This window comes from Falco punctatus (genome assembly GCF_963210335.1).
Source record: "Falco punctatus genome assembly, chromosome: Z".
Lineage (NCBI taxonomy): Eukaryota > Metazoa > Chordata > Aves > Falconiformes > Falconidae > Falco > Falco punctatus.
Window position 1 is genome coordinate 41,944,537 of NC_137586.1, and position 26,341 is coordinate 41,970,877.

A 26,341-nucleotide genomic window follows, 5' to 3' on the forward strand; every position below is an offset into this window, starting at 1 on the left:
TGACATGCCCTTCATCAGAAAACCACCCTTTGTGTATGATTTATGTGAGTTAATGGGAAAATTAATCTGATTTAATAATCAGCAACTCCTTTAATCCTTTCTTGAAATAGGTAAGAAGGGATACAGGGAATTGAGGATGCCAGAGAGAAAATAAATGGAGAAGCCAGAGAAGAAATTATTCAGTGTAATTATATGTTTTAGTTATTTTACCAAAACAAACATACAAAACCAAAACATCTTAAAAATACCTTACATTTAATTCTGTATGGGTTACCTTTGCTTGTTTCTTATAGAAATAGTTTGTGCTGCATTATTATTACTACTAGTTCATTAGTATTATTATTATACTTTTCCAGGAACAGCACATTTATTTTGTCTGACCCAAGGGAAAGTACGCTTAAAGGTAAGCTATTCTGGCAATACTTAGCCCTTTCTGTTATATTCTTCTGCTCTGCTGATATTAACGTAAGTATGTAAGCTGCAAAAGGATTTGAGTAGTATGCAAGTACAGATTTCTTAGCTCACAATAAAGATTTCTACAATTGCAGCTAATCTAGCCCTCAGACCTCAGACTTTCATAACAGCAAGTCAGCCCTTATAAGTAGAAAATTTAGAACAAAAAGCTGTCCGTGTGTCCCCCACCCTGTCTCCCTCCTCCCAATTTCTTAGTCCTAATAAAACACAAAAGAGAAATATGTCAACGCCGCCCTGCCCCACCTCACATGTCTCATCATAGACATCATCAAGCTGGTTTTACTTCTTATTTACCTATTTGTCTCCAAATCTCTTGGGACCTCTGCATCATTATCTTCAATGAACACCTTCAGTAAACAGGACATTCAATGTGTATTTGTGTTGTTCTGGCTTGTTGCAGTTGTTTAACCTGATTGGATCACATGCTGCTTTGATCATTTAGAAGAGAAAATGTTTTTAAAGCAAAATATACTGGAACACTTTGTGACAGCAAAATAAGAAGAGACACACATTTATTGTATTTGTTTTCTCACCGATGTATCAGTTTTAAAACGTCTTGGTCATTAAAAAATCCTTCCACACACACACACCTTCCAGTCATCTTGACTTTGAAGGTTCGAAGTTAATCACTCCCATTGCATAAAGAATTATGTTTTCTCTATGATGGAAAATCTTCTGAGGTTAATTTGAAAGGGCACTTGAGTTAGGGCCTGCCATGGAGCACCTCAAGTTACACCAGACATGATCTTGAACCATTAATCTTTTGCTTTAAACCATTAATGGTTTGCTGCTAGTTTAGGATAAGGCAATTGTATTCCTGATACACACAGCCAAGACTGGGGCTTTTTGCCTTCTTGCCAGTTTTATAACTTGGGACTGATCTGGTTTGAGTGTGAATGCTCTGTTAACCACATGTAGTTTGCAATAATCACAGTAACTTGAAAATTCTGCCTTAGTGGTAGAAAGATATAAAGTGATTGTTTTGCACAGAAACCTATGCATACTTTTGGTAAAAAAACAGATTAGGATACTGAAGACTGGTTGTTCTATACCATATAGGGGTTTCTTTATGACTCAACATATAGGAATGCAAATTGGATTAGGTAGGACCTATATGGACTGCCCACTGTAAATGGTCTGCCATTCCTCCCTTATTCCAACTATTAGACATAGATATTAGTTAGCTTTTCTCCCATAAAATTCCAATATATTAGTAGCTGATATGATATGCACTTCCAACTTGAGTTTTCTAATGAAAATTATATTGTTTTTATTTTAGAATATTGCCTCACAAGCTGGAAGAAGTGAAGTTTTAGGGTCAAATATTAAAAATCAGAAGTTGAAGAAACACATGAACAATGCACGTTCTTTCTCCCATATGCATGTGGGCATATGGCCACCTGATTTGTGCTTGCAGCTTCAGTAACACAGAGAGGCAATTTTAATCAGATGTCTATTTTTACATATGTTGACTCAGAGCCCCCACTATGAAATTCTGTTGATTGTACTCTGTGCACGTGGATATACAACTTATATTAATAAAGAATCACTTGAGCTTTCTTTCGGGTTGATTTTTGTAGTGTTTTTTGTGAGCTCCATATCTAAGAGTAGTCAATATGAACAATGTTAACAAATCCAGATGGTAGCTTTTTACACTAATTTTGCCTAGCTAGAAGTAACTGCTCAAGACACAGAGCCAGAAAGTGAATACAAGTGGAATTAGGCCTTCTTTTTGAGGAAGTCTTACAGCATTAATTAATTCTCATCATCCTGCTGTGTGTAGCTAAAGATTTTATTATCCCGATTTTATAGATGGATAAAATTAGTCACATAAAGGTTAAGTGATTTGTGCAAGGTCATGTAGTAACTCTGTAGCAGGGCTGAGAACAGAATTAGAAGTCATAACCTCTGTTACCTTGGGCTAATGATGAGTCCACATGCCACGTATTATCCTTTCATAAATGACACATACTCAGACAAGGGCTGACTATAAATTAAGTATTTAAGAGGTTCTTTATATGTCTCTTCATACTGTATGTATCATAAAGGGGTTCAGGTGCACCTGATGAAACATTGGATTCTGCTCTAGTGTTGAGAATTAGCCTTGCCCTCTTTAAGTCTATACTTTTCAGTTGGTGACCTGCATGCTGGCCAAGCTCCATGGCCAAAGTGAACTCTATACCAAATGCTCAGTTCATCCCAGTGCTTGTTGAAAAAGACCATGTACAAGAGCCTAGAGAAGAAAAAAATCAACCAGATTAGAAGAGTGAAAACAATTTCCCTGGAAGCATCTGAAACTAAGTTCTTCTTTATGTCCTTGAGTGACCATGAATGTCCTGTGTGTGCTGAAAAACAGCAACAGTTGCAGGGTTCGCAATGAGAAGTTTTTCCAAATCTCTGAAAGACTGCAAGTAGTCGAGGAAATCTTCTGTTGCTGCAAAACATTATTTCCTGCAGTTGCCAGCACTGCTGGAGCAAACACAACTCTTTGTGGCTGTCTTGCCTATATAATTCAGCAGCATTTGTATAACTTTTGGATACAGGCTACACTTCTTGTTGCTTCTGCTTGTCGTAGAATAAAAAATGGGTCTGTGTTAAATGACATGGCCCTGACTGGGCTTGTGGTTGTGGGGTGGGGAAACCATGACATTCAAGTCATTCATTTATGAAGGAGAGAAATTATGTTTGTCAGGTTCAGATAAAGCTTATTGTTTCAACCTTGAAAGAACAGACAAGATACAGATCCCTAATAACTTGGCAATTTAAAGTAAAACAAGACATGACGGCAGTAAAAACAGAAAGAAAAATTTCCCTACTTTGATTTTATTTAAATTGTATTTAAAATTAATCATATCTAGAACTGGCTGAATTACTAGTTGCAAATAAAGTGCCAGATAGTACCACTGAGTGAGTTATGAGTTAGAAATGTGACACGTTTTTCTAGTTAGCACTCTGGTGGTACCCAAAAAAAGCCATTAAGATAAGAACTGAGTGATATTTTTTCTTTTTTCTTCTGATGAATATTGTACAAGGCACAACGAAAAGACACAAGAGTGACTCCTGCCCAAAAGATCTAACAATGTAAAAGAGTTAGAGAGAAGATAAAAGGGCAAAGTGGTGTCTTATTGTTTCCATTTCCTTCACTTTCAAAAACTTTTATTGTGATTTTTATGACAGCAACAGGGAATGAGGTAAGTTGAAAATGGCTGAATGAGGTGAAGAAATGGCAGAATATAAGAACAGAAAAAGAAGGAAAGAAGACACCAGGGTGGCAGTGTGGCAGGAAGGCTTAGAGGCAAAGACAGAATGGGAAAGAAAGGATACAGCTTAGCTCGGCGGGCAGGGAGCCAGCTGGAGCTAGGGAAGTATGTGGGAGTAGATGTGGGGAAGGGGCTTTCCTCTAAAATTTAAAAACGGCAGGGACTCTGAGAGGGTTTAATCTTCCTTCTGAGCTACTTTGCCCTAGTGACCAACACCAATAAATGTGTAACACCAATGAGCAATCCAGGAGAGAATGGCAGAAGTTGCAGATTAGTTTTGGTGCTGATGTTTTTTTTTCTGCTTGTCACAAACTACTTTGACCCTTCCAGCATATATACCTGCCCCCAAATCACCTGCTTCTGTTATTTTTAATGATTGCAGAGATACTCTATTGTTGAGGTGATTTTATTTTTTTAAGCGGATTTGGTCAAAAATGGTGGGGGGAGGATGGAGGATGCTGGAGGGAAGGGAGGTATATATTTAATATATTGATGTGAGGCCTGTAAGATCTGAGATAAAGCACTACCATTACCTTCTCATACCTTTGCATTACTAGCCATTACTGAATGACACAGAGCAGAAAGGCTGTTAGAGAAGGCTAATGCCTATACAGCTGGTGTAATGAAGAAATGGGAGGTTTAGGTCCAGGAAACCACAGCTCCAACAGAAGGAGCTGAAAAGATATAGATAAGATTAGTGACATATGTAAAGGCACAGATAATGTGTGACAGAGTCTGCCCAGCTGAATAGGCTGAAGCCAACAGTAATAGGAAGCCCATGTTCTCCCTAATCCTCCCAGATAAGCTGTTCCATCCAGAATTATCAGCCAACAATCTTCAGGGTATCAGGCTGAAAATGAAGTTTCAGACTGCTTTGATACCTCATCCATAAATGAGAAAGTGCCTGAAGGATCTTTATTTATTCTCGCTCCCTCCGAAACACTCTTCAAAAAGTGCCAATATACTAGCAACAGATGCATAAAGCCTTGCTTACTTTGATTGACAGAACATGATATAAAGCAACTCTCACTTGACATTTCAGTTTCATAAGGCTCCAAGAAAGTGTATGTGTGTATGTAACTTTAAAACTTCACAAGGAAAAAAAAAAGGGGATATATGCAAACTTTGAGACAATGTTTTCTGAATAGAGTATAACTCTTCCCTTGTTTCGAGATCTTGTATGACAAGTAATTGCAGCATATTGTTTCAGCCCTGTGTTTATTGAATGTCTGCAATATTTGTACTGTTGGCTTTTGTAGACTTACAAGGTAATTGATATGTATGTCCCCAGGAAAAGTGTTTAATTTGAAGAGAAAAAGTACTTTAGAACCAACTTTCAAAATATGAATAAGCATGAAAAAGAATATGGGTTCATACCTTCTTTCAATTAAATTAGAATTATCAAAAAGGTGTAGGAAGAATTCTTGTTGATTTTTGCATTTCTCTTCCTGATTATTTCATGCAGTGATGAAGGGAGAATACTGGCATCCACCTGTAGGGTTCCTAGTTTTCCTGATGTAACTACTTCAGTCTAACTCCGCTGAGGAAGTCAGCTGGGCAATGATTATGAGGAGTATTTGCACTACATCCTCATTAGCTTTTATGCTTTTAATATGGTTTCTTATTCTTACATATTGTTTGCCTTGAGCTTCCAATGACACTGTATTCTGTATGCGTGGACACTCAGAACACTGACAATGCTTGGGAATTAAACCCGGAGAGAAAGGAAACTGCTTGAAAGGAACTATAACCCTCAACCCTCTGTGATAGCATGCATCTGCTTTTCCTAATGAGGAACACTTTTCACCTCTGAAGGAAAGGAAAAGAAAAATCTCCATGTGTGATTTCCATTGGGGGAAAGAACAGAACCATGATCAAAGGGAACCGGGCAATTTCTTACTTTTTATTTACAATGGACAACCAAGATAATTAACTAAAATATGACTACTGGAAGAACATTAGAAAAGGGAAATTGTTCCTGAATATTAACATGAAACTTTTCAAAGAGAGACGGAAGAAATGTAGATGAAACATTCCTGCTTTTCTTTCCTCCTGTTCTATTTCCCCTGCAATAAGCTGTAAATTACCTGCCTACAAAGCTGAAAAATTGCTGCTTGCACCTGTTAATCAGATGTCCAAAAAAGCTACTAATTTTAGCAAAGCTACTAATATTTCAGAATACTAGTTATCAGACAAAATAGTAAGTAGTTAGTATTTTGAGAAATGCTTAAGGTTTTCATATTTTGGAAGATTTTTAAGCACTAGCTTTTCCAATGCTACAAGCATTATTTTCTACTTCTCATTCCTGCTGGCTCTTATTTAATGAAACAAAGATAAACTGATTGAAATGTAATGTGCTGTATATACTTACAGGGAAAAAGAGTAAAGCCAAAAGAGTTTTCTTTTTAAAACTAATTGTCAAAATAATTACATTTCCAGAAAGTATATGTGAATTTTGAGAATACTAAGTACATCCCTGATCAGTTCTCCCATGAGTTTTGCATTTTCCATTTTTCTTTGTTCTTTCCACGTGACTATAAAGAATTTACGTTTACTGTATCTTTTGGTTAATATATGCTGAAGAATGGTGGCAGGTCATTACCAAACAAGTTACAAAAGTACATACTAAAACCAACATTCCCATCAATTCATGCAGGTACAGGGCTAGCAGGAATCTCCAAAGCAAGGAATCCTGAGGGAAAATATGGGCATTGGGGTGTGAGGGTCAGCTAAAGCAGAGCTGGAAAGTGAAAGAGGGAAAGGTTAAAAGACATGTAGGTTGGGAAATGGATACTTCATCTTCAGATGCAGACATAATGTGCCTTTCTTGTCCTTTCTCCTTTCCTGTCCTTGACTACCGGACCATGCATAACTTTTCTGAATTCTTAAAACTGATAAGCTAGAAAAGAGACCTGTGCCCAGCTTTTTATCACACTATCTTACAGAAAAACTGAAATGCAGTTTTGGTCCTTTATTCTTACCTATAAAAGAGTAGGAAAACTTTCCTGTTACTGGACTTAATGTGTGCTGAAAAACAGTAAGAAGCAAAATAAATTCATATTTACAGCACTGCAGAACAGCAGCTGGTGAGTAATGTCCTCATTCATGTTTGGAGTCATGAGACAAAAGGAGTCCTCAAATGCAAGTCCCACCAAGGTCAGTGGGGATTGTCCTTGCTCAAGCAACACTGGAATTAGATCCTTTCTACATATCTTTAGTCATGTTATAAACCCAATTACTGGATTTGAACAGTGACCTTTTTAATTCACAGGTGGCAGCACTTGTGAGTGGATGAAAGACAAGTCTGTAGGCATCGCTTAACAGTTTTCCTTGGCTGTAAATGATCCTATGTACGTTGCAGCTACACATTTGCCTGTGGATATGGAAAAATGCCTTCAAGTACTGTATTTCTTTTTAAGTGAATAGTATTCCTCAGTCATGCTTTAGAATGGGCTTTGGCAGCCTGAGAGCAAAGCTAAGCACAGTTGGAAGATGGACCTTTGGGTAGTGAGTCCCTGCTTTGCCTGTACTTCAATGGGTTCAAGCATGTGAGTGATGACATAACAGAAAATAGAGATTGAGGGGAAAATGTGCTGAAAAGGGTAAGTCCTGTTGACTTTAAACAGCCATATCAGAGATATTATGCTGAGGACAAACAGGATGTGGAAAGGATTAAGGAAACTACTGGGTTTCTCAAAGCCTTAGGGGAAGGCTGTTTCCTTCACCCATGTGAATAGGTTAGGCAACAAGGTGAAAGCTGGTAAACCTCCACTTGTTTGTACTGCCAAAATTTAGTTAATGTAACTGATGTCTCCAGTGCCTTCCACGTAGTGCAAAATACTTACTTTCTGGAAGTGCTGACGTGCTGGCACCACCTGTATTCCTAAGAGAAAAAAAAGGGAAAAGACAAAAACCAAGAAGAGCTCCAGCAAAGAGCTAAAGGGTTAAAATTATTTCAAATGCCACACAAAGTGCTTCCACAGTTTTAAAATGTTAATCAGTTTTGAAAGTGTAAGTCATCCCCTGCTGATAAAGAAAATGAACACAGGAACAGAGGAAAAATTGGAGTTTCTGAATTAAGAATCTGTGTGGCTTTTCATCAACACTTGGTAGGCAATCCAAATACTCAAGCCTGTCATCCAGCAGACTGGTGTACAACTCTGCATTTTATATTATACATGCATTTAGAGCCTACCTGTGTTTTTTTCAGTAGCCATTTTTATTATGCATGTACTCAGGACTACAAAAGAGAACACTGAGAAGTCTTCCTGAAAGTACCTGAATTCACTGATTGCTTTCATTGCCAAATATCATGATTCTAACGCAGACATTCCCAAGGGAACTATCACCTACTCTATATCCTTTGCTCTGGCTGATTGAACTACAGTGGATAACAGTGAAGGAACGTGGGAGGTTGTCACAGCTCTGTGGGTATTTGCAGAGAGAGCTCCTGCCTCCCCATCCTGCACACAGGTGCTCCATCGCAGAAGGAAGAGGGGGCCCTTTAGGTTGTATGTTCTCTAAATTACACCAGCTTTACCTTGCAACACAAGTGCAAAGAGAGGCCTTGTCACTATTTTGCAAGGGACAGGTTTCATTTGTGGTTTGTTTTTTTTTTTTTTTCCCAGGCTGACTTTGTCTTGGTATTGTTTGTTCCCAGGGCTTAGTTTGATAAGGTGCAGCATGAAGACTGAGGATGCTTAATGCTGCAAGGACCAAGCTGATGACAAACCCATTCAGGAGGAAAGTCCTCACTGTAAGAAGAGCATGGCATAGTTTTTTTGCATTGATCAGCTATTATAAAAAGGGTGGGGGGAGGGATAAGAATCAGCAAAGACTGAGCATATTTTTCTTCCTTTGGTGCAGTCAAGAAGATGCCTTAAACTCCTTACATAAAGACTAATACACACAAAACAGATTTTTTCTCATTTTAAACTGGCATTTGCCTTCTGCTTGTTTATTTTAAATATGTTGCATTTTATAAATTCAGCACTTGTAAGCTCAGAGCAGGATGCTTCTCATGGCCCTAAGCAAACATCTCTGATTTTAACATCTTATTATGCATGGATGAAAAGCTAAGCTAATAACTAATTTTCACCCTCACAACACAGGCATCTATGACAAGATTAAAAGCGATTGTCTTTAAGGAATGTTTACTAACATTAGCCCAAAGTGGACAAACGGGCAAGTGAGGAAGCGAAGTATGATCCTGCATTAGAATGAGGCAATTTTGGCAGTGCACAAAAGAAAACACATAACATTCAAAAAAGGGAAACCACAGGCAGAGAATGCATCATATTAATGCCACATAAGATCCACTGAGGAAAATACTATGAAGGAAATGCCTAAATGATTGAAAAACAAGTATTTAGCTTCATGCTCCCTGTGAATATTGAACAATCTTTCTTTACCTTTTATGCCCAAACTGGATGTATTTTGCATCACCAGAGTATATGTGAGAGTATATGTGACGAATGTGTAGCAAAGAATCTTCACCCAGGAACACATTAACATGAGGTCAGATACATAAGTTTACCTCTTTGTAATGCAACAATGCAACTACCACTTTTCACCTTGATATACATAACCCTTTAAGGAGCTATCCATAGAAACTGAAATGCTGCAGGAAATGGTATAGCTGGTGATGCAGTTTCTTTGTCCAATTGGGTGCACTGCCCTTTAGTTAAGAGAAAACACGTATGCATTTGTGGTCACTAAAATAGTGACTAAAATACAGTACTTTCCAAGGAGATGTTTGTGAACATCAGTGTCACGGCTAAATTGCAACTGGGTATTGGCTAAAGTGCAACTTGGGAGGTCTACCCAGACTTGTGGTTTGCCTGATGATGCTCTCTGCTTCCTTTTCTCTCCTGGATGGCCATGTAATGCAGCTCTGTGTGGCCTAATCATTATCATATTTTGTCTTGTGCTATATGTGGCTGTATTTCAGCGGAGAAATTATAGATTTAAAATATCCCTCCATGTTTTTCCTGGTTTGGTTTGGTTTTGTTTTGTTTTCCCGAGGTGCTGTGCACCTTTAAAAGCACACTGTGATAATGGGGCTATAAAAATTCAACTTTCTCTTACTTATTATCATTACTGGCAACATGAACAAGCTGTTTATGTAGCAAGGAAGGCTGCAAATTCTGAATAAGAGAAAGATACCAAGAAATTCCCCTGATAATCAGTGATGACTGCAGCTAAGATTTAACTGTAAAGTGGTCACACAAATTGATATGGGCATTACCAGCCACCATGTGAGTTGTGATGCATCTCTTAGTGGCAGAATAGATAACAAGATCAATTACTCACTTCAACTGAAGAGATGGGAGTGGCCTAGCAAAAAAAAAATTTGAAAGACAGGGGATGTCACATGACCAGTGCTGAGTCCACACTGTAGTACAAGATGTGACTGCAATTTGGGTCAACGAGGTTAAGCTGGATTTAAATTAACTCTGATCTCAATGGCAGTGTAGCTGCAGCAATGTGATTTTCAACTGGTTAAAGGCATGAACTGGATTAGTTTGCTCATGGTTTGCAGCATGAGCTGAACTCCAGAGAGGTACTGCAATACTATTTGTTCCCCAAGCAAGTTTATTCAAAGCAGAACCGTGCATTTCTGAAAATCCTGCTGTCACACCTGGAGTGTGACATTTTTTGCCTCTGTTTAAATGGTACAAACCATCTGGAAAACTAATCTAGCTGGCTTGCTGAGGATTCCCCATTTGTTAAAGTATCTTTCCAGAGCATGGCCTATTATACCTGACCTGCAGTTATGAATGATCCCACAGTCTCAGGTAGTCAGAAATGATGGAAGAGTTTTAGATGGCTCCAGTTTATGCCAAACCCAATATGGCTCCTGCCAGTGCAAATGTAGATTCAAGCCACATTTTTCCCACCTTTCCTTGCAGTTGCGGCAGACAAAGGGCTTATCCAGCAGTTGTAGAGCTGAAGGTTAACTCGGAGAAGTCTCTTCTTAAACCTGGATTTAAAACTAAAAGAAAAATATTATATAGATAGAATGTTGCAGCTGAGAACAGAAATCTGAAAATCTAGGAAGAGCTAAGACTTGACAGCAACCTTAAATGTACCCTTTTTCCTTTGTTTATTTTTCCTATTACTGAAGGAAGAATCATTTCTCAGGGAACAAAATACACTTATTTATAACACAGTATGTAATCAGTTCAATCTATCCCCTACCCATAGCAACAACAAAACTTCTACTCAGAACACTGAAAAGGAATACATTAAAAACATGACATGAGCCCTTCAGAGGTTTTCAATTATTAGTTTTCTTGCATTGCACAAAGGTACAAGCTGTCACTGTATAGTGGCTTTTTAAAATGCAGACTATGAAATAGATGTGTTTCCTCCATATACAGCCTTCAAGAACAAGCATTACGAAATTTAAACTCTCCCTCTTTTTAATCTCCTTGCTTCTTTAATAACACCTGAATACTACTTAACCCAACAATCAGAAAAAAAATTAGTTTGCACAGATGGAAAATATAACAATGAAAGGCAGCAGAGTCCACAGGACAGGATATGGATCTTTGGCATGCTCCATTTCTTTTCTAGGCTATGCCATTAGCTCCCCATGTTGCCACAAGCAGGTCATTCCATTTGGCTACTGCTGGTTCCCTGCTAGGCAAATAGCAACAACACCACTCGTCCATGTTTTAAGATCTTTTGAGGAAATAAACTTAGATTTACTTGTTAAAAACTTAGACTGATTCCAAAATTCAAGACTGAAATCTGTAAGAGTGCTTCTATGGAATATAATTCATAATAATAAATATTACTGCTAATAAGAATTTAAATGCAGATAATTATGTACAATTTCTTTAGATCAACACTTCTGCTTAAGTGTATAAAAGACTAATACTAGATAAGTTTGTTTAAAGTTAACAGTAAAGCCAAATTAACATCACCTAAACTTGCTTCTCTTGTTAAAAGCTACATGTGTTTGAGATTCTGCTGGTGTGGTGATGGATTCTAAAAAGTGCCTGTTAGTATGGAATGTTTGTGGTTTTCACCCTGCACTTTACTATTTGTTAAGCTCTTTGGACTAGGGAGAACAATATAGAAGTGAAAAAACCTATAGCCTTTCAAAGAGTCACAGATCAGACTACCATCACACAGAGTTTGGAGATTCCTACTATGTCTTTCAACTTGCATGGGCAAAGATGTGCTTAACCACAGTGACTGTTAACAGTCTACTTCTTCTCACTTCCATAGGAATTAGTACCTCCAGCATCAAAGCGTGAACCACCCCAGCTTATCATATGGTGTTTATCACATAAAGTTTTCTAAAGATTGCACAGAAAGGAATAACACTGTGTCTGAATTATCTTGTACTTTTGTAGTCAGCCATTCCTAGGAATATGGTATAGGATATACACCTTGTTTAAAACTCATACGTTGTAGTTTATAAATGTTGGTTTGTAATTAGTACTTTCTGCAATTAACCCAGCAAGCAGGTCAGTGTCAAAGAAGTTCTTTAAAAAATTGTGTGACAACAGTAGGCTAGTTAAAAGAATTAGTTCTTTCCAAAGCTGTCATAACTGCAAATAGCAAAAATATGAACAGTGCAATATATTTTGTAAAATATTAGTAAATGTGCTTCACAAAAAATCAGTAGAAATTGGTGTAAAAACAGAAGTACTATGCTGATATGCTTTCAGCCATATGTTATGTTGTTTTATTTTTCAGCACATGTCATCAACAGTTTTCTTTTGATACGATCAAAGAACCATACACATTCACTCAAATAAGGTATAAAGAAATCTGTGCTTCTATTTTTCTTTAGTTTTCAGTCCTTCATTTTTGTCTGTTCTTTAAACAAGAAAACTCGAGTGTTCTTATGGCTAAGATGTGTATCAATTAAAACTGAACTATTTACTACAGGAAAGCTAAAAACTTCATGACCTTTCAGATATGCATATCAGTGGTAGGAACCTGATTGCACTCCAGGGAGATACTCTCAGCTATCACAGAAACATTCAGAATTAGCGGTCTAGTGATTAGTGGAGAAAAATACATATATACATAACTGGATTAAATGGAAGCAACTAATTTTGGCTAGTGAACTGAGCCTGTAATGTAATTCCCGTACAGATTCTGGGTTTTCATTAGTGGCTAGAGGTACACATTATTATATAGACTTGTGCTTTTCTACTACTGGGCTGGGCTACAAAACAGTGCATCAAAATGAAGGAACTTTCATTTTTTAATGGACTTACAGTAAATGATGCAACATCTTCTAGTGTCCACAAATGCCAAAAGTAGAGTTTGATGTAATAACCATACAGCCCCAAGACATATTGTACCAACTTTCTCCTGACCCCATCAAATCTCCCAGGATATTTTGTACTAAGATGGAAAACTTTTTAGGGATGCTTGCTGGTGATGATATTCATTATAGTGTGTTTGCACTGGAACATGTCTATCTTCTGCTCAGAGAGAAGAAACAGTGTCATAGAGACATATATCTTCCATATGTTGCAAGCTGAGCACTGAAAAATCATGACTTGGGCCCAAAAAGTTCATGACTTGGGCCCAAAAAGTTATCTACTTGCATAAAATATAATGAGGATTTTTTTGGCCTTTTTTTAAATGCACAAAAGGTTGTGTGCAAACTTCTTCTCTGCAACTAGAGAATCAAAGGTTAATCCATAAAAAAAATGCAGACACCTTAGTAGATGCACAGCTCTGGATCTGTTTAATAGTCTCTAGCACATGAAGAGGGTTAGAGGAAGGGAGCATGAGTCTGAGATGCTGAGTTCACACCAATCCCTAACTGTAACAGTACTCGACTCATCTGAAGCACTACCAGAGCTGAATTTGTACTGTGTTCCCTTATATTTCTAGTTCTGGCTTGGTAAGGTGGCTGTTTCTGTGCCTACAAGTAGAGATGTGTTTTGGCCATGACAATGTTCACAATAGCCAGTATGAAAAAGCTGTCTAAAAAAAAATCTAGTGGGAAATGCCCAAAATATCCTAAATATTGCTTCTCTTGGTAATTTACAGGTCCAGTTACTTTAGAAACTTCCAAGTTTAGGTGGAGAATGAATGTCAGCTCGTCTAGATCTGCCATTACAGAGATATGGCTTGGTGCATCTAGGGCAAAACTACAAGCAGACAGAGAGTGTATACAATGACCAGAACAACATACGGACCTGAAGCACCTCCTGCTTTAGGTGTGTAAGTGCTCAGCTAATTGCAAGCATGGACTTAGAGACTAATGGGGAAGCAAGGTGCAAGGTGTGGTTATCTAAAATCAAAATCCACAAACACATCTTCACAGGGCACCAAACCATTTAGTTGACTCTGGGGCCAACACTATTTTGTAGATTTGGCCCTAGCACAGACCTTTTAAAAATGAAGTTGAGAGTTTCGTGACAACCAACACTCAGAGCTAAGTATATAATAAAAATACCAAGTACTACAAGATTGGTGATAAAATGGAAAGCACTGACGGAGTCATGCTGAAACCTTCCCTTCACCAAGGTCAGTGAGAGTTTTACCAAAGACCTGACTGGCTGAGGACTTCATGCTATGTTTTTACAGGCAATATAAAACTATGTAAGTCCTGACCATATCTACTCTTTTCAGCCTCTCTACCAGAGCCCTGGAAACTTCTCAGTGATACCATTTTTAAACTGGCACCACTGTTTAAATACAGGTTACTTAACTGCTGAAGACCAAGCATACCCACAAGTTTTGAAACACTTCTGTCCAGCCGCTAAAACTGGAATTCACTTTAATGGGGCAAAAAAAAAATTAAAAAAATCAGATTTTTCTAAGAAAAAACATCAAATGTACAGCAAAGATAGACAAGAAATAGGATCTAATATGTAGCTTCTAATAAGAACAGGGAAGTTAACCCAAGGATCTTGGCTATGTTCCAGTTCTAATAATTGCATTTTAGCTCTCTAAATTCCCTCTGTAATTTCATACAGGTAGAGAATTCTTCAGTTCCTGTTCTAAGCTGTTGTGTAGGTTTGCTATTCATTAATGAACAATGCCATTTTCCAGTCAGCCAAAGCTTAAGTCATACATAAATTACCTGGATTTTATCAAATTAACTATTAAGAAAACACCCTAACTCCAATTTAGTCACATGTAGTTTCACTGGTGAAAAGAATTATGGTCTTTCAGAGTTGTAATTCCTCTCTTTAGTTGAAATATCTAAGATTTTACTATTACAATACACAGCAGCAGTATTTTTGAATGCTATACTTTGAATAAAAGAAAGTACATTGTTCAGATGACCATAAAAGGAAATGTGTAACATGCATAAAATGCATATCACTAATGTTCAATAACCTGCATATCTACCAAAGCAAACCCAGAACAGTCTCCTGAATTTTACTCCATTATTTGAATACATTTTTTCTGATGCTCAATCTTTACTGAGTGAATTATGAACTTCTCTGGGGAGCAGAAACGTGTTTTTTAAGTAAACATTAAATGCTTTGATAAATCAAAACATTCAAATGAGATAACTATTGGAAAAAATCTATTATGTTTTTAACTGACATTCTATTGTTTAGGATAATAATAAAACCCTTTATCCCAAAAGACTGAAACAGATTTTTATTCATTGTTGCCATACTGCACATTTCTTAAAAACTAAATTGTCATATCAAATGTAAATAATGTATTCCCATAAGCTAATCAGAAAGAAGTAGAAATTGCCTACAGCGTACTGAGTGTTCAATATTTTAATGTGGTAATTAAAAAAGCAGCACTTTTCCAGTACAGATATTCCTGTATCACAGGTGTTCAGTGTTCTACACCTTTACCTATTCAATAGGAAACAAAGCAACCCGTAGTGCAAATGAATCACTCATCTTTTGAATATTGACCTGACAGTAAATTTCAGACCACTGCTTGGAATGGTGCTGGGTAAAACACCAGAGGATTGTTTTTACCTAAAAACCCCACTTTTTGCTACTTATTACCTTATGTTGGTTTAAATTGCACCCTGGAATCTTACAGCTATGCAGAGATTTGTTTTTACGGAGATAAGCCCCAAAATACCTACTTTAAAGTAAAAGCCTCATTTTTCAGCTTTAAAATACAGATTACAAGCCTGATACTGCAAGACAATGTGCACTGTTCAGTAGTGCCTATTACCTGCAATAGGCTCCTTTCAATTAATTGAGACTGCTCTATAAGTGGAAGATGCAGTGTATATTTCTACATGCATTACTTACATGTTGTACTACAAATGGTAACATCAAAACAAGTAGTATCGAGCAGGAGCCATATCTTCAAATATGTAAACTGCAGTAGTCTTATTGCAGTTGCCTGGGGCATTATGGTTTATAGCACTATAGGTTTTAGCCTTCTGTTGAGAGAAATAAAATGACTAAATATGAGCTACAAGACTATGAGTCATACACAGTAGCATTTAGAAAATTTAGATAACTAAACAGAAATTAGTCAATGTTTAGACAAGATAAAGTACCTGTGAATACTGAGAGATCTCCTGCCCCAAACTGTCATAGAAATCTAAGCCCAACACCACTTTCAGCTGGACCACAAATTCTTAAATCAGGAGATCTGATCTCAGCAAGTTTTAAAGATACCTAAATCATAAACCTACCAATCTGGTATCAATCGATCCAGCAAGACATTTAGGCATGAGATTCATTTTAATCTGGAGATTAGCTCTACTGAATTAATTGCACAACTCATGGGCTTGAAGTTAAGCAAATGCTTAAAGCATTTTATTGTTTCTGTTACAACTATTAGATCAGAGCTTCTTGGGACTGCTTCTCAGACACTGTCAGATTTGTTGTTAGGGTGAGACTAGAAAAAGTACTGACGTCAAGGAAACCCCTGCAATTTTGTAAAAGTCAAGGGGCACATGAATTGCTTAATTTTGCAGGGGTTCCTGGATTTACATGTACTAACCTGGGAATCTCTGCTTGAAATACAATAAATAGTTTACAGATTCCCTGTATGAATAGCAATTACAGCAAGACTTATCATATTTCCTTGCAAAACTGAAAATTGTCAAAAGCCAGGCAGTGAGTAGTGGAGCTGGTAACAGGCTTCTAATATCCATTTGTTTGCTCCCTACTTTGCTTTGGTATCTGATTCAAAGATCTAGACACCCTGTTTGACAAATCGGATTTTGGGCAGGGGTAATTGCATTTAAGCTAATCAGTCTTAGATGGAGGAGCTGTGAAATTCTTTTTTATTCTCTTCAGGCCTTTATTTGCCAGGGAGGTGCATGCACTTCTTTTTCATTTAGAAACATAGTATGAATTTATAGCTAAGGAGTTCCCTAATGTAAAAGGATGGGTTAGAGACAGTGTGTGAGTACAAACTCCTCCCTTCTGGTGCCAGCGACCGTGCACATTTCATTTGAGGGGGCTGGGAGGTCTCTCTATGTTAAGTATGTGCCTAGTTCTTCTCCATTATCAGAAATGCACGTACATCCTCATCTCTGCCTGCTCAAGATGCTGTTACTTCTGCATTGTCACAAGTACCTACATTCTTCTCAGTGCACAACTTGTGAACTCTAACACTGTAATATGAAAAAGCAGCCTAAACATTAGAATCCAAAGCACATCTTTATGAATTAATTAGCACCACAGTACTTGACCTCTTAACTGGATTTAGTCTGTAATTTGAGGGTTATCATTAGCAGCCCCTATAAAACTCGTATAATAGATGTGAACACTGCCCTCTAATTCAGAGTAATAGTCTTCCCACAACTGTGTTCACTGTTGTTCTTTAACTATGGGGAAGAAGAAATTTATCAATTCAATTGATTGAATCTAGTATTTATCTCTCCTTTGCTATATTGTATTAAGAAATTACAGAGCATTATTCATAATATCTGTTTGGTAAATGTAATAGTAAAAGCTTGGTGTAGAAAATAGGTACAGTACATTTTAACAAAGATGTCTATGAAATTTGGTAGGTATAAAGCTTTTATAAAGTCTGGTGTCTGCTAGGTTACTGTATTAGAAGCCTCAAAGCTTCCTCCAGTTAAGGTTAATTTATTGTTTGTATTAGCGCATATGCCTTAACAATGTAAAGAGCATTTCCCACAGATCAGTTAATAACATGCAGCACAGAGAAAGGGCCAATGAATCTGTTTGTTACAGTCTACTTAGTGAGGCTATGACTACAATGCTCCAGTGCTGAAGTCAGTGAAAAGACACCAGCACAACACAAACCAAGGAAAATGCAAGCTGATACAGCACAAAAGATTCTTTGTTTAAGAGCGGCAGAATTTTCCAGAAACTATCTGTACAAAAATGCATGATAGAAGAGAATGTAATTAAATAACAAAACAAACCCAAACTAAAGGAGAATCATTATAAACCAGGACAAGGATACTTTGTTTTTAAGTGCACACAATGAATTTTAAAGATCTTTCTTCAGAAGGGGCAATAAAGTATTATGGAGGAGTGACACATTTGATGGATAGGTGGGTTCTGAAAAACCACATTATCAATTACTTTTTCGTGTTTGGCTCTGGTCCAGTAATTTTTATTTGAACAGGCCACATGCTGGCATGGTTTTGATTGCAGGAAGCGACTGACTGTTGTTAAAGAGTACTATTCATTTACTATCTTCAGCTTCTATCCCTCCTTTTTCTGATAGGGACTCTGTTATGGTAGGCACCATTACAATACTTAAGAGAAGAAAAAAGAAAAAGGAAAAAGAAAAAAAAATTGTTTAGCAAACTACTCCGTTTTATTTTCAGTCACCTCACATCGAGTTCAACCCAATCCGTCTTACAGGTTGTTCATAAAACAAGTGATTTGATTGCCCCTCAAGTTTATTTCCCAATCAGTTTGACCCTGTGGGTTGTGTACCCCTTCTCTCTTTTACACCAGTGTTCATCTAAAGCACTAAAGCAGTGTCATTAAAACCGATGGAGTCACTTGAGCTACAAGCAATTAGGGAGTAAATCCTCATTCAATGTTTCCATAAGTAAACTTTACAGAAGTTCATGAGATTGCCTCATCAAAAGATTTACTTATCAGGAACAAAACATCATCATTTACCTTTGAGGCCAGCGTGGGATAAAGGACAGGCTGATACCTGGAGTGAGGCTTACTCCATGTATACCCAGTTACAGAGATAGAAAAAGTCCTTCAAATAACAACCATTTCCTCTCCTTTCTTTACCTGTGGACTGTGAAGGTCCATTTGCCATCACCCAGTGAAGAGAACTGCACTGTTTGCATTCAGCTTTCATGGAGACTAGACTGTGACCCCTACTATAAACAATACTTAGAACACAGGACAGAGTCTTGCCACTTCCAGAATCCGTTTTCCTCTACTCCAGGAGACTGATGGCAGCTCTCCACCTCATAGAAGATACTCTGGACTCCCCATTGGGCTCCTCCCTGGTATTGGGGACAGGAAAGAAAAATGCGTCAAGGACAAGAAAGGCAAGGCTGCAACATGATGATGTGATTCATGCTAGGAGACCATGCACTGTCAGCTCTACAGACCCATGTGAACAGGGATAACAGAGAGGTAACCTCACATGGTGTTTTGACATAATATGATGACTTGGCAGTATATTTCACATCGCCTCAAAATATGCATATAATCCACAAAAGCCTATTGTTGACCATTTTCTGAAGAAAGGGTTGCTGATGCCACGGTTATGTCCGTGTCCATTTCCATACATAGGGTCACTGTACGTTAATCCATTAAACACAGAGATAGAAGCAGAATGCATTCAGTAGTTCTCAAAAACCATTTACTGTTTGAAAGTTCCAATGCTGAAATACACTAAAAGTTCAAAACTGCCTGGACTCCTGCAAGACAGCAGAAAGTTTACATTTCAACTAATAAATTTACTTTTAACACATAATTTAGACTACTTCCAACCTGAATAATAACCAGAGAGGACTTACTCTTCCCATTTCTTAGGAAGGCAACATGTATTTAGAGAACAACATTGGTTGTTCATCAGATGAAAACACAGTGCCATCAAATTAAAAGTTTTCCATTGTTTTAGAAGAATATATGTGTATAGAAGCTATTTGTTAAAATCAGTTTCCACTGAACACATTAATCTTTTTATATAGTTCTACAGCTACTTAAAGAGGTGTGTACATCTTACTCATGAATAGTGCTCCTAAGGAAGGTGTAAAGAAAATAAAACTGTTTCACAATACGCAGCATCTAAACTCCCAGTTCCTTGTGCTGGCTGAGTCTGCAGTACAATGACAGCATGCAAGTCAACCTCAACATGTAATTGAAGATCAAAAAATAAATGGTGTGTTTACCCTTTCAGAACAAACAGGAAATTTGCAATACATGATATGGAAAAGAGAAGTTCAAAATCTTACTAACACTCTGAAAATAAGGTTAAAATATTCTTTGAGTTATCGCCCTGGAAAATGTTTTTGTGATGCTCAGCTTACAGACATGCTAACGAGTACAGAAATGTTAATAGGGTCAATATAAAGAACATTCAACTAAAGATACATGTTTATTTTTTATTAATTTACATTAATTTAAAATTATTTTTATTTTTTTGTTCTCTTACCCTTCATTACAGCTTTCCTCATCCCACTTCATGCACTTTGAACTTGTAAAATTAAATTTAGTTTTCTTGCATGACAAAATAAAAATAATTTGACGTTAATTTTCAAAGAATGATTCTTCCTCTCTTATCAAAATTATGTACAAAAATCCACTTTTCAAATTAATACTTACTTTTGAAAAGCTGAAGTTTTAAAAGATGTGGCATAGTATTTATTGCACCTAAGAAATCTTCAGTCAAAGACTTAACTTAAAGAACTGGATTTATTCAGTAATTAATACATGCTAGAGGCTAAATAGTGACTTTAATTAATGGTGTTGCAAGGGCTGGGAGAACTTTCTTTACCTTCAGGGGAAGGGACTGCATCTTGGGTAGCAAGAAGGCATGCTAAATCCATTCTCCTTATCTTCTAATATTGCTAGCAGACTGCTAACATTGCAGTAAGCACTGAAACCTGGTTAGAGAAGTTGAAAGGCAGGGTAAAATGGTAGGCTGTGTGTTTTCATACAGTCATGACTCCTGAAAGGAAAATCCTTGTTTTTCTTATACTGGGGGTGAACACAAAGGAGGCTGTGTCATGTGAGTGTGTGACTTCTTCCTCGTTACAACTCTGGCTTTCAGCACTTACACCAGCGCCCATATATCTTCTTGTGAAATCATCCAATTAATTTTTTGGAAGCTAAGAAAGTTTTGGATCCAATGCTGCAAACAAACTGGTGGACTTTAAATTACTGAGATTAAAAGTGCACTGAGAAATACTGTATTCTTGCCAGGGGTACAACTTGTTATCTAGCTACAATGTGACTATAAGGTATAATTGTGCGAAAACACTTTGTTCAGGTCCAGCTTTGTCAATTCAAGCTGTATTGCACTCATTTTGCGTTTATTGCAAGTTAGAAGAATATTGACACAAAATGTGGGATAAACAGACTCATAGCTACATCCATTCAGCAAACGTTGCAGGTGAGCCTCAAGACTAGAGTCACTACCTCACAGCAATTGAGGGGCGACTATGCAGCACTTACATCCCAAACGTGATAAAAAGGCATAAAGTCAACTTCATGACAGCACAGAAGTTTACAAGACTTCTCTGAGGGAGTTATGTTTTCTTCTAAAGAATTTGCCATGGGGAGAAAAAAAAAAAAAAAAAAAGATACTCCTTACTGCTAGTACTGCTAGTTCATGGATTTTAATAAGAAAGGGAGCATTGCCTAGGAAAAATGACTTTAATTTCAAATATCTGCCTAATTTCAAATATCTGCCTAAGCCATTATGCTCTGCTTAGTAAGTTTGCAAATCCAGTTTCCAGTATATGACAGGCCTTAAATGGTTATTCTTGCTTCAGAAACAAAACCCTTCTTCAGACTTTACCAGAGGTTTCCTGCCATATCCCAAGTGAGTTTCTTATAAGTGGAGTTGTGTCATTGTAAGAACTTTGCAAGTAAAGGATCAGGCAGGAACAAAGACCATGAAGCCAAAACACCACCAGCTATAAAAGAACTAAATTTGGCAATGTTAAAGAAGAATGTAAAGACTTCATTGAAAAATAGTTTGGAATATGCAAAACTCTTCCTTTGACACATAAATCACTGTATTATACATAGTATCATAAATTCTCTTAATGTGCTTACTAGTTACAACATATCCCTAAGGTCAGTAATGACTAATTTAAAATGTTGTAGGTAGGGAGTGTTTTTAAGATGTACTGAGACAGGGTCACTTGATAGCACCTGTAAAACACAAGAACATAAACTGTGTGTCATGCTGTTACATTCTTCTACCAGTAAAACCTGGCTGAACACCATAACTAAAAGTTTCAACCAGAGAGAACTTGATGCCTATTCAACTGAAAACATCAGTAAGTTTATTTTTTTAAAGAAGCGTACTTGTTACAAACTTAAATATGTGTACTGATGTAAGATTTACTGTAAGGCATTTTTGAACTGATTGATTTTTCAGTTTATCACTTTATTTTTTTGAAAGTGTATACATGTCTGTGAGTATACAGCTGACAAAGTATGGTGACCTAGTAACTTGGTCCCAAAATAAACCATAATAAGTTGCAGTGCTAGACACAACTCTGGTAGTCTTCAGCTACAGTCGTCCCAGACATGAAATCTGTGGGATTACAAAAAAATGGCCTCAGGATTGGACCCTTTATTGAAGGTCCTCTGGAACTGATAAATCTTCTGTGTTAAGGTTACCACTCAACTATTAAAATAAAATAAAATAAAAATCACCAGAGTCTGAAAGTGGGTTAGAAAAATCTTAGCTGGAAAATAGTTTCTTTTTCACATATCCTGTAAAATCTATATATGTATAAGCACACATTGTTCTGTCCATTTCAGACCTTAGATTTGGAATGTAAACAAAAGCAGACTAATTTTGAATTAATAGAACTGAAATAACCAGTTGCTTTTCTTGATAACAGCAGAAAAACAATGTGCATCCTCTGGCTCTTCTGTGATATTTCATAAGGGTTTTTCTACACCAGTCAAAACTCAGCGCACTTACTGTGCATATAAAACTGCCTAAATATTTCATGCAGTCGATTCACTTATGAGAAATCTTTAGCAAGATGTGTAAAACATTTAAAAGCTACCTCCTCCACTTGCTAGGTAATAGTACATGTTATATAACCTACCATAAAAGATTTTTCATAAAAGGAGGAAAAAACAAGGAACTTTAAATACAAAACAGCCTATATTTAAATCATGGCTGTGTCAGAAGTGACAAAAGATAGGAAAATAGAGTGACATTGACATTCTGATCACAATTCACATCATTTAAAAGTGGAAAGTTATAGCTCACTTTCTCTTAAAACTTCTGTGTTTCACGGATCTTGCCAGAATGCTGCAAAGCTGTGCAAAAATACACAGTGATGTTACATAAAGAGTTAAATATACAGATAGATACATACCTCGCTAAAGCTTAGCAAACAAAACTCCACCCTACTTCTAGCCACACAAATTCACTGAAGACTCATGATCAAGCAAGAGTAAACTGTGATGAAGCTTTGATGAACATTGCTGGTAAATTGCCCTCCAAAAGAAGAGGGACTACTTTGATGAAAAAGCTATACACCTTTGCCTTCTAAGATGTTGAACACCTTTCTGTTTGGAGCTCTGTACCTCATGCCAAAGCGATGCAGGGCAACAACGAACAACAAATCCTGCTGTTATTTTCAGAATTCAATTTCTTCAGATATAGTTTTTATTTTATAACTGGACTCGTGCTCTTCCAGGTTGTGGATTTGATGGTAAAATATGCTGAGCTCACCCATCATGTTTCTGGGGATGCTTGTGGCTCTGCAGAGCTGTTCTGTTCTTGCACAGCTTTCAAGTACTTGGGTGACAGGCATTTAAGCATTTGCAGATTTGGCAGCCATACTTCTGAATATCAAGACTTGATCCTAGCACATGGTGAACATCCTCAATTTCAGATGAATTGGATGTGCTCCGCTGCCTAGTGAAGGCTGCTCATGACCAATCTTTTAGAAGCATTTTTGGTGCTGGAATATTTAGACACATGAGAAGCAAGGTTTTTGTAATTAGGCAGGTGTTTTATCTCCAAATCTTCAAACAATATTTAGAAGTCTAAATCCCACTGGAACACTGATTATAAACTTGGTAAAGATGAAAATTTCAGTAGAAACGAAGTATGCAAGTAGGCTGAAGGCTGACTATTGCAATACCTAACCCACAGACATTTTCTGTGGTATAAAACCAGGTGATAAAGACATGTTTTGGTCCATTTTCCACTTGCCATTTTAGGCAAAAAAAATGCTTCAAAAGTATTGAGAATCATTCCCACAGACTGCTCCAGATACTACCAGTTATAGCACTCAACATGCAGGAAGCAGATTTTGTTTACAGAAATCTGTAATTTTTTACTTCAGAAAGATGGATTTCCATCCCGCACCTCCGAGCCCTAGGCAGCGGAGGAAGATGGATGCCATTACCACCCACACCAGCACTACGGCTACTCTGCTTCAAAGTCCTGAGCTCCTGACTGCTGGACCAGTCCTTGGAGGTCACCTAAACAAGGCAAAGCATTGGTGGCAAAAACCTGGGTGGCATATCCTATCAAGGCCTCGAGGCACTCAGCAGGCCTTAGCCAGAGAGAGATCTGTGGGCTGTGAAGAGAATCTGTGACCAAAAAATCAAAGTATGTGTAATTTAGCAGCCATTGCTAGGGCATTAATTGCTGAGTGCAAGTTTGGAGACTACAGACCTGGAATACAAGCATCAAAAATGACGGTACTAAATTGCATCTATTTTACATGCAGGTTTAAACTGCAGCTCATCAGGAATACAAACTGCTTGAAGGCAAATCTAAGCATGACAGGCGGAGAGAGGACAAAAACCCCAGTCGGAGCCTATCCCTCACGTGTGTGTCACTGCGTGGCACTGTCTGCAGTGGGGCTCGGCAGAAAAACTGTTCCGGGGTCTTTTAGGACACAGCACCACTAGGTGCAAGATTGTTTTGGGGTTTGTTTTGGTGGAAATCAGGCGTTCATGTTACGGCTTGCCAGTGGCAGCAGTGCAGGAAGCATGCGACCCGCTAGCCTGCGGGGACACTGTGCAGTCTGCAGGCCACCGAAGCCACGGCGGCCGCAGCAGCCCAGCTGCTTGTGAGAGGGAGCTGTGTTACCTTCCATTCCACGGGTAGTTTCCAGGCGTGTTTATGGCACCTTCAGACACCGGGTCCCTGCAGCCCTGCCGCCCTCCTCCCGCCTGCCGCCGGCAGGAAGCTCCCCGTCCAACGTCAACGTACCTTCACCGGGTATCCCCACTTGAAGGTCAAGGCTTCAAGCCTTACCCCAGCCAGCGCCCTCCCACTGCGACCCCTTCCCACAGAAAAGATCGAGGCCCTCAAGCAAAGCCAGCGTGTGTGGGGAAGCCTTAGATCACGTCGCGCTCAGCCGCCGTCAGGCGGTACCGCTCCGCCTGCCCCGGCCGCGCCGCGGGGCCCACGCTCCGGGCGCGGGAGACACCAAACCGCGGGGGCTGCCCCGCCGGCACCCGCCCCCGCTCCACCGCCGCGGCGCCCTGCGGGTGTACGCGCTCTGCACCGGGCAGCTGCGAGAGGAGGGCGGCCTGCGCCGCCCCGCGCAGCCCGGGAAGGCGAGGCGAGGACAGGAGGGCGCCCGCCCGGCCCGCCGGTCGCTCTCCGGGACGCCACGGCAGGCAACGCGGGGAACGCTCGCCCGCCTGCCGCCGCCAGCGGCGCCGCTCCTGCCGACCGGCCCCGCGGCGAGCCGGGGGCCGCGGTCCTGGAGGCGGCGGCCCGCGGGGATGTCGGCACGCCGCGCCTGTCTCTTTAAGGCGACGTTGCCCCCTAGTTAGCGCGCGTCCCTGGCGGCGCGGGCGGCCGGTGGTGGCCGCGGGCGGGGCGCGAGGCGGGGGCGGGCGCCCCCCACCGCCCCCCGCTCCCCCCGCGCCACCGCCCCGCGCGGAGGAGGTGGCGGGAGCAGCGGCGGCGGCAGCGACAGCCGACACCGTCCCACGTTACTTTGATTGACGGCTGAACAAATGTTTCCCCTGTTCGAACGCCGGCGCCGCGGAACGCCAGCGATCTCGAGGCTCCACCTCGGGCGGCGGGCAAACGGGAGCGAAGAGGCAGGCAGGAGCCGCCTGATTGGCTGCGGGCCCGCGTGGCGTCAGGCTCCCACGTGGGGGCCGAGCCCGGGCCCATCCCCCCACCCTTCCTCCCCGAACCCGTCTGCCCATTTGTCAGCGGCGAAATGATGGGCATTAATACAGAACGGCGATTAATGTGCGGCCGCCGCCGATTGGTCGCCGGCGACGCCCTTCATGGGCGGAGCGGCGGAGGGGCGCGCGGGAGGGGGGCGGTGCCGCGGCGCCCGACGGGAGGAGAAGTCCCGGGCGCGGCGGTGTGCGGGCAGGGCGGGGAGCGGGGGCGCCGGCAGGACTGCGGCTCCCAGGGTGCCCCGCGGGCGGCGGCCTTCCGGCTGCCGTGAATATGTATCAGAATGCTAACGACAAGCCGCCGCTAAATTTGGTCAAAGGAGTCACCTCGCCAGAGCGTGCTGTGGGAGCGGCGCGGAG

At 39.5% G+C, this 26,341-nt stretch overlaps 1 protein-coding gene and 1 long non-coding RNA gene across 2 annotated transcripts in view; one reads left to right on the plus strand and one right to left on the minus strand.

Moving 5' to 3' along the window:
- The window catches only part of LOC308056779 (uncharacterized protein), a 42,303-nt gene extending 19,798 nt beyond the window's left edge, over positions 1 to 22,505 (plus strand). The window contains exons 2-3 of the mRNA XM_080372616.1: positions 357 to 403; positions 1,754 to 22,505. Of these exons, the coding sequence (XP_080228742.1) occupies positions 357 to 403; positions 1,754 to 1,782 (76 nt within the window). The 3' untranslated portion in view covers positions 1,783 to 22,505. The remainder of the gene's footprint in view (positions 1 to 356; positions 404 to 1,753) is intronic.
- LOC308056780 lies at positions 10,311 to 26,136 on the minus strand. Its single transcript, XR_013924971.1, has 2 exons — positions 18,896 to 26,136; positions 10,311 to 10,728 (listed from the first exon to the last, which is right to left on the minus strand). It is a non-coding gene; the product is annotated as an uncharacterized lncRNA (long non-coding RNA).
- Between the last annotated feature and the right edge of the window lie 205 nt (positions 26,137 to 26,341).